The sequence below is a fragment of the Pelophylax lessonae genome, assembly GCF_965119305.1.
Source record: "Pelophylax lessonae genome assembly, chromosome: 11".
Lineage (NCBI taxonomy): Eukaryota > Metazoa > Chordata > Amphibia > Anura > Ranidae > Pelophylax > Pelophylax lessonae.
In genome coordinates, this window is record NC_138778.1 from 230969374 (window position 1) to 230978551 (window position 9178).

Sequence of the window (9178 nt, forward strand, 5' to 3'; positions counted from 1 at the left end):
CGGATAGTGGCTTCGCCCCTGTCACCCTGCTTTTGTTGCAGGCGTTTATAGGGCTTTTTTGAGGACATGTTTGGAGTCAGGCATGACATCTGAACTTCTGTGTAGGGGTATATATATACACACACACACACATGTATGTATATATACACATACACATATATAGGTGTGAAAGTAGCAGAAACCTATGCTTGCGCTAATGAAATAATTAACACCCATATGGCTTCTCTGCTATAACACCTATATATGTGTATAAATACATAAAAGTGTGTGTGTATACAGTATATACCCCTATACAGAAGTTCAGATGTTATGCCTGCCTCCAAAGACCCCCATAAAATGCCCAAAAAAAACGCCTGCAACAACACACCTGGGCGTTTTTTTTTTTTTTTTTGGCGCAGGCGTTTTTTTGGGCATTTTTTGGGGGTCTTTGGAGGCAGGTAAAACATTTGAAATTCTATATAGGGGTATATATACACACACACACTTATATGTATTTATACACATACACATATATAGGTGTTATAGCAAAGAAGCCATATGGGTGTTAATTATTTCATTAGCGCAAGCAAAGTGTTCTGCTACTTTCACACCTGTATGTGTATATATACATACATGTGTGTGTGTGTATATATACCCCTACACAGAAGTTCTGATGTTATGCCTGCCTCCAAAGACCCCCAAAAAATACCCAAAAAAAACGCCTGCTACTAAACCAGCAAGGTGTGAAAATAGCGGAGCCACTATCCTGTTCTAATACAAACAAACTTTTTTTTTTCTGGTTCTGGACATGCTACAGAGCTGAAACTTCACAGGTACACTTTTTAGACCCCCCAGATACTAAATCCAAAGAAATCTCATTTTGTTTTCAATAATTGTCTCTCTATCAAAAACACAATTTTTAAGAACTTTTTTTGTGTGATTAATAGTCCCTGGGGCATGACCCAGAACCCTAGGCACTTTTTAGGGGCATTTATTGTGTTTTAGGGCTTCAAAATTGTGTTTTTTGATTACCGAAGTTCGGGTCCCATTGATTTCAATGGGGTTCTGAAATTCGGTGCCGAACATTCGGGAAGTTCGGGTGTTCTGTTCGATCATCCCTACTCCCAACCATCCAAAGACAGTTTGGTGAGGAACAATGCCTTTTCCAGCATGATGGAGACCCTTGCCTTAAGGCAAAAGTGATAACTAAGTGGCATGGGGAACAAAACATCGAAATTTTGGGTCTATGGCCAGGAAACTCCCCAGACCTTAATCTCATTGAGAACTTGTGGCCGATCCTCAAGAGGCGGTTGAACAAAAGAACCCCACAAATTGTGAAAGACTCCAAGCATTGATTATGGAAGAATGGTGGGGGGGGGGGGGGGGGGGCATCAGTCAGGACGTGGACCAGAAGTTGATTGACAACATGCTAGGGTGAATTGCATAAGTGTTGAAAAAGGAAGGGTCAACACTGCAAATATTGACTCTGCATAAACTTCATGTCATTGTCAATAAAAGCCTTTGACGCTTATGGAATGCTTGTAATTATACTTCAGTATCCCATAGTAACATCTGACACAAAGATTTAAAAACACTGAAGAAGCAAACTTTGGGAAATATTAATATTTATGTCATTCTTAAAACTTTTGACCACGGCTGTACACTATCTTACCAAAAGTATTGGGACGCCTGCCTTTACACGCACATGAACTTTATTGGAATCCCAGTCTTAGTCCATAGGGTTCAATATTGAGTTGGCCCCCCTTTGCAGCTATAACAGCTGCAACTCTTCTGGGAAGGTTGTCCACAAGGTTTAGGAGTGTCTATGGGGGTGTTTGACCGTTCTTCCAGAATTTGTGAGGTCAGGCACTGATGTTGGACGAGCAGGCCTGGCTCGCAGTCTGCACTCTAATTCATCCCAAAGGTGTTCTGTCGGGTTGAGGTCAGGATTCTGTGCGGGTCAGTCCAGTTCCTCCACCCCAATCTCGCTCATCCATGTCTTTATGGACCTTTGAGGTTTACATGTATGACACCTTAGACTTTTCTTGTGTATTTAAGGAGAGCCATCCGAGCGGCCTTCAAGAACAGGGAAAGGGGCGCCATCCTGACCACACACTATATGGAGGAGGCCGAGGCTGTGTGCGACCGTGTGGCAATCATGGTGTCTGGAAAACTCAGGTAAGAAGGAATGAGTCAGAGGAAACCTTTAAGAAGCCAGGAATGCATTGAGGTCCGGTTCACACTGATGCGATGCGGGAAGGCTGCGAACTCGCAGCCTGTTCCCGCATCGCACACGCACCCCCGGCAGTTCACACTGCCATATGCGATACGCTGGGGGTGTCAATGTAATCTTAACGACACCCCCAGTTTGATCGCATATCGCAGTGCGATCGTGCAGTTCGCACAGGATCGGATCGCACAAGTGTGAACCACTGTGCGATCCGATCCTGATGCGGCTGCAAAAATGCCTCCTGTGCGTGTTTGCTGCGGGAGCGATGCGAATTTAGCCATACAGTTTGTATGGCTAAACTCGCACCGCACAGCTGATCTCATGTAATGTCGGAGCAGTGCGCTCCGACATTACATGCGAACCCTGCACACGCACAAGTGTGAACCGGGGCTGAGGGAGTAGAGATGTCTTGCATGTTTTATTTCTAGAACATTGACCCAGCATCTGTTTTGGGGATACAGCTCAAAAACATCCTGGTAGAGCCATGAGGAAGGAAAATGTAATGCAGATTACTTAGCTCTGGTATCACAAAGGTTGGAGGTGGAGACCTCTCTGCAGACACAAGTTATTGGCAGATATGTTAACCACTTAAGCCCCGGAAGATTTTACCCCCTTCCTGACCAGGGTTTTTTTTGCGATTTTTTACTGCGTGACTTTAACGGACAATTGCACGGTCATGCGACGCTGTACCTAAACGTATTTGACGTCCTTTTTTTCCCACAAACAGAGCTTTCTTTTGGTGGTATTTGATCACCTATGCTATTTTTTGATCATGCGCTATAATAAAAAAAGAGCGTAAATTTTGCAAAAATAACAATATTTTTCACATTTTTTTATATGAAATTCCCCCCCAAAAAAATGTAAAAATCAAAATTTTTTAAAATTTTTTGCCAATTTGTTCTCTGCTACATATGTTTGGTTAAAAAAATCACAATAAGCGTATTTTGATTGGTTTGCGCAAAAGGTATTGCGTTTACTAACAAAGGGAAAGATTTTTGTTATTTTTGGTGTTTTTTTTTAACGAGTAATGGCGGCGATCTGCGATTTTTTTTTTTTTTTTTTGCGGGACTGCGACATTGCGGCGGACAGATCGGACCCTTGACTGACATTTTTGACACTTTTGGGGGTACCAGTGACATTACTGCAGTAATCAGTGCTATACATATGCACTGTTACTGTAAAAATGACACTGGCAGGGAAGGGGTTAACTGTATTGGAGAGGGAGGGGTTAAGTGTGTCCTAGGGGCATGTTTCTAACTGGGATGGGACATGGCTACTAGTGTAAAAACAGAGATCAACGGTCCTACATAGTAGAACCGTCTGATCTCCATTTTTACACAGGGGAGAATGACAGACGGCTTTGTTTACATTAGCCGCCTGCCTTTCTCCCTTCCTGGCGAACGATCGCGAGTGACCGGCGGACATCGGGTCCGCCGGTCACACGCACTGACTTGTTAGAGAACGAGCCAGGGCGGGCGCGCGCATCAGCGGACGCGCACTCGCCCGCATCAGCGGGTGCGCGCGCGCTCGCCCGCTATTGGCTCACAAGCCAGTAACAGGCTAGTGACGTACCGGTACGTCACTTTGCCTGGCCGGGGCTGACCGCCACAGTATATGTACTTGCGGCGGTCGGCAAGTGGTTAAATAAAATCCCCTTGTTCTGGCCAAATTATATTTTCCCATCAAGAAGATTGTGTAATGTGTTTAAAAAAGGAAGTGCAAATAACACAGAAAAGGTAACAGCAATATAACAGCTTTCTGGTCAATTTGTCCTTTAGAATCCCTAATTTGATGTAAAAGTTGAGCAAACCATTGGCACCACCCATTATTTTTAATGGTTGCTGGGTTCCCCTTACCTATTCTTCTTTTGGAATGTAAAAGTGTAGGTATAGCCAACATTTTAGTTAAGTTAGAAAAGGTTAAAACCCCTACCAGGTTATTATTGGCTGCTGGGGAAATTTCCTTTAAATTTCTGTTTTGGAGACACAGCCAGACGTGAGAGGAAATCTCTCCAAAGTGAGGGGGATTCCCCTTCTAGACAGTTGTCACCATTGAAAGTTTTGCCCTCATCTCACAACTCTAAAATGTAGGATTTCCTTTTCAGTTTTTATAGTGGTGCCAAGGGTCACCAGGACAAACAGAGTATGAATCTTCTTAGTGGGTACACAGACCACTCAAGAATCTCAGTTGAGGGTCTAAACCACAGGTGTCAAACACAAGGCCCGCGGGCCGAATCCGGCCCACCAGGCCATTTCATGTGGCCCTCGCACCCAGGGCTTTTTTTCAGCTGGAACGTGGTGGAACTCCGTTCCGCCCCCTCCGGCTCTTGCAGATCCCTGTCTACCCTGCGTGCATTTACAGCAGGGCACGGCAGTGCCGACCAATGATCTCCCTTCGAGAGAGAGAGACGCGAAACCACCTATACTGCCTGGAGGTACTAGAGCCAGGCAGATGAAAGGTAAGAAAGCTTTTTGGGGGGGGTAGGGGCACTCTGTACTCCGCACACTCCTGAACTCTGCACACCACGTACTTCTTATCTCTGCACTCTGTACATAGTGCACTCATAAACCCTACACTCTGTATGTCATGCACTCCACAACCCTGCAGTCTGTACATAGCGCACCCCTGAACTCTGCAATCTGTATGCAGCACATTTGTGAACTTTACACTCTGTACACTGCATACTTCTAAGTATCTAAGTAAATGCATAGTCTTACAGATACAACCGGCCCTTTGAGGACAACCCCCATGCTGATGCGGCCCACAATTAAATTGAGTTTGACACCTCTGGTCTAAACCTTCCTTACTCTATCTAGAACCAAAAAATGGATGGACTTGTGTCTTTTCCAACCATACTAACTATGTACTATGTAACATGCACTTTAATAATTCACAGCATTTCTCTCCCAGGTGTATCGGCTCCATCCAGCATCTGAAGAGCAAATTCGGTAAAGGTTACCTCCTGGAGATCAAATTGAAGGACACCCAGCAGGCTGATGAGATCCACCAGGAGGTCCTGCGCCTCTTCCCACAAGCCGCCAGGCAGGACAGGTAAAGCAGCTCATACTCTGCAAGATTCCAAGACCATGATTCATGGTTCCCCTATAAATATTAATCTTCAGTTTTAACCTCTAGGCACCAATTGTATGCAAGTATGTGGCCTCTCGGCAGATGGGCCTTGGCTCTGAGAGCCCCCATATTTGTGTACCAATTTGTGGAAAGCTAACAGAAGCTAATGGAAAAATACACATCGCTTCTTGCGATTGGGAGCTTACCGATCATGTGACTGTAGTGACAGCCAATCACGATGGTCACATGATCATATACTCTGCCCTGCCTCCCGGTATCTGAAACCCCTTAAAGGGATGGGAGGCGCTGGCTCCAAGGGGTATTAACATATCCCTTACATCAGTGTTTCTCAACTCCAGTCCTCAGGGCACACTAACAGGCCAGGTTTGCAAGAAAACTGAAATGCAGATGATATCATTTGCTGCTCAGTGATTGTAGTATTCTAGTCTGCCTCTCCCCAAAGTAATACTTAAAATCTGGCCTGTTAGTGTGCCCTGAGGACCGGGGTTGAGAAACACTGCCTTAGATGACAGATTCTTAGATCTCTGGTTATGGTGGTAAGGGACCCTTAGATAGCAGCAATAACAGATCTCAAGTGATAACAAATCTGTGAAGTTCTAGAAATCTTCCAGATCCCTTTAATAATAGGTGCCTAGGATCCATGTACAGAGGGATCAATTAGTAAATAAAATATGTTCTCCTCCATCTGAATCTTAAACCAAATTTCTTTGTTTCAAATGCTGCTTTATATATATATTGACAAACCTCTTTAGACTCAGTCTGTACAAAGAATATGGTCACCTGCTAACTTGGCACCATCCACAGGCAGCTTAACTCTTCAAAAAGACACAGAAGTTGAATTAAATCCAATTTTACTCCAATTAATTACAATGCAGAGGAACTTTTTGTAGTCTTCTGAAGTGTAAGAGGGCAATGACTTTCCCAAGCCCTGTCTAGAAATGGGTAAGGTCTAGCGCTAAACAGGAGGGGGATAACCGAGGGAGAAACTAGAAATCACAAAGTAAACAAGTTATGTTGGCCACAAACCACCACTAGATGTCAATATACTTCAATAAAACCTGATGCGGTTCAATACAACATAGAAAAAATGAAAGTGGAGTAGAGCACAAATAGTACACAGATGTGATGGAAGAAACTTGTGTTCAGTGTTTGGATTCTTCTGTTGAATGCTGGTCTTTACCCCGCAGGTTCTCCTTGGATGACTTTTACTTTATAGACTTGTTGGGTTTAGTGATTGGATGCTTCCATTGATTTTCAGTCTTTAACCCGCGGGTTTTCCTTTGGATGACCTTTAATTTATAGACTTGTTGGGTTTAGTAATTAGATGTTTCCATTGAATTTTGGTCTTTAACCCGCAGGTTCTCCTTGGATCACCTTTAGTTTTTTGACTTGTTGGGTTTAGTGATTGGATGTTTCCATTGAATGTCAGTCTTTACCCCGCAGGTTTCTCCTTGGATGACATTTACTTTATAGACTTGGTGGGTTTAGTGATTGGAGGCCTTCATTGAATGTCGGTCTTTACCCCCGCAGGTTCTCCTTGGATGACCTTTACTTTATAGACTTGTTGGGTTTAGTGATTAGATGTTTCCATTGAATGTCAATCTTTATCCCCGCAGGTTCTCCTTGGATGACCTTTACTTTTTAGACTTGTTGGGTTTAGTGATTGGGTGCTTCCATTGAATTTCAGTCTTTACCCCCCAGGTTCTCCTTGGATGACCTTTACTTTATAGACTTGTTGGGTTTAGTGATTGGATGTTTCCATTGAATGTCTTTACACCGCAGATTCTCCTTGGATGACCTTTACTTTTTAGACTTGTTGGGTTTAGTGATTGGGTGCTTCCATTGAATTTCAGTCTTTACCCCGCAGGTTCTCCTTGGGTGACCTTTACTTTATAGATTTTATGGGTTTAGTGATTGGATGCTTCCATTGAATTTCGGTCTTTACCCCCGCAGGTTCTTCTTTGGTGACCTTTACTTTATAGACTTGTTGGGTGTAGTGATTGGATGCTTCCATTGATTTTCAGTCTTTACCCCGCAGGTTCTCCTTGGGTGACCTTTACTTTATAGATTTTATGGGTTTAGTGATTGGATGCTTCCATTGAATGTCATTCTTTACCCCGCAGGTTCTCGTCCTTGTTGGTCTATAAAATCCCAATGGATAACGTCCAGTCTCTGTCCCAGGCCTTCCTACACTTGGAGAACGGTAAGATTATACAGCTGGTAATGGAGCTGAAGATGAATGTGGTCCACCTCACAGGATGGTATGAAGGTCACTGATCTTTGTGTATTTTCTTTACACAGCTAAACAAACCTATAACATGGAGGAGTACAGCTTCTCCCAGTCCACCCTCGAGCAGGTAATGGCACTGATATCCAATGAACAATGTCAAACATGGTGATACATTTCCTACTTTCTTAATGTGATTTATTTTATGTAGGCTTACTTATGCTGTAAGTTTTCCAGTAGGGGTATCAGGGGACAGCAGGGGTAGGGAAACAACAACTGAAGGGTTATCTAGCTACTAACTTACTTGAAGTTCCTGGCCATGTTCATAAATATAAGGTATGGTAAGAAGGTGCTCAGTCTTTGTTGTTTGATTCCTAACAGGTTTTTCTTGAGTTGGCCAAAGAACAGGAGAAGGAAGACTTCCACTTAGATTCATCATTCGGATGGAAACACCTGAGGAGTGAAGATATATAACATTGTCTGTATTATTATGTGCCTTGTGTGTGCGGCTGAACCTCCTGCCTTAGAAGATCCACTGAGATGGATATTGTGGGGAAAGCCAAAATCAAGTCATCCGACCATCAAGGAACGCAAGACAAGTATCGGAGGCCTCCAACAGAACTATTTTATAGCCTTTTGAGCCAGGGGTCTATTTAGTAACAATGATATTCTGTGCTAATTGGGCAAAATAAATGTTCTTTAGGCTATTTTCTTAACCACTTGACCTTCATGACCAGGCCATTTTTTGCGCTACGACACTGCGTTATTTTAACTGACAAACGTGTGGTCATGCGATGCTGCACATAATATTGTCATTTTTTATATTTATATATTCTCATTTTTTTTCCTCATAAATAGAGCTTTCTTTTGGTGATATTTGATCACCTCTGCGGTTTTTAATTTCTTGCGCTAAAAACATAAAAAGAGCGACAATGTAAAAAAAAAAAAAAAAAACACAATATTTTTTACTTTCTGCTATAAAACACATCCAATAAAAAAAAGTAAAAAAAAAAAATCAAGTTTCTTCATGAATTAGATTGTAAGCTCTTCTGAGCAGGTCCCTCTAAATCCTCTTGTATTTTATTGTATTGTATATGTATTGTCTCCCTCTAATATTGTAAAGTGCTGCGTAAATTGCTGGCGCTATAGAAATCCTTAATAATAATAATAATAATAATAAGAAATTTAGGCCAATATGTATTCTGCTACATATTTATGGTAAAAAAAAAATACCATAAATATGTATTTGTAGAATTTTTTTTTTTTTTTTTTTTTTTTTTTTATCTGACAAACGTGGGGTCATGTGATGCTGCACATAATAATGTCATTTTTTCCCCATAAATTTATAAAATTCAATTTTTCCCATAAATAGAGATTTCTTTTGGTGATATTTGATCACCTCTGCATTTTTTTTTTTTGTTGCGCTAAAAACAAAAAAAAGCGACAATTAAAAAAAAAAAAAAAATACAATATTTTTTTTCTTTCTGCTATAAAACACATCCAATAAAAAAAAAATATAAAAAAAATGAAAATGTCTTTATAAATTTAGGCCAATATGTATTCTGCTACAAATTTTTGGCAAAGAAAAATCCCAATAAGCGTATATTGAACGTTATGACACCTACAAACTAAATAATATATTTGTAGAATTT

The 9178-nt window shown here is 41.7% G+C and overlaps 1 protein-coding gene across 1 annotated transcript in view; it reads left to right on the top strand.

Moving 5' to 3' along the window:
• LOC309567503 (ABC-type organic anion transporter ABCA8-like) overlaps positions 1 to 8244 on the top strand; it is a 182005-nt gene extending 173761 nt beyond the window's left edge. The window contains exons 35-39 of the mRNA XM_082272888.1: positions 2038 to 2157; positions 5120 to 5260; positions 7423 to 7502; positions 7601 to 7656; positions 7908 to 8244. Coding sequence (XP_082129014.1) covers positions 2038 to 2157; positions 5120 to 5260; positions 7423 to 7502; positions 7601 to 7656; positions 7908 to 8000 — 490 coding nt within the window. The 3' untranslated portion in view covers positions 8001 to 8244. The remainder of the gene's footprint in view (positions 1 to 2037; positions 2158 to 5119; positions 5261 to 7422; positions 7503 to 7600; positions 7657 to 7907) is intronic.
• Positions 8245 to 9178: the final 934 nt, after the last annotated feature.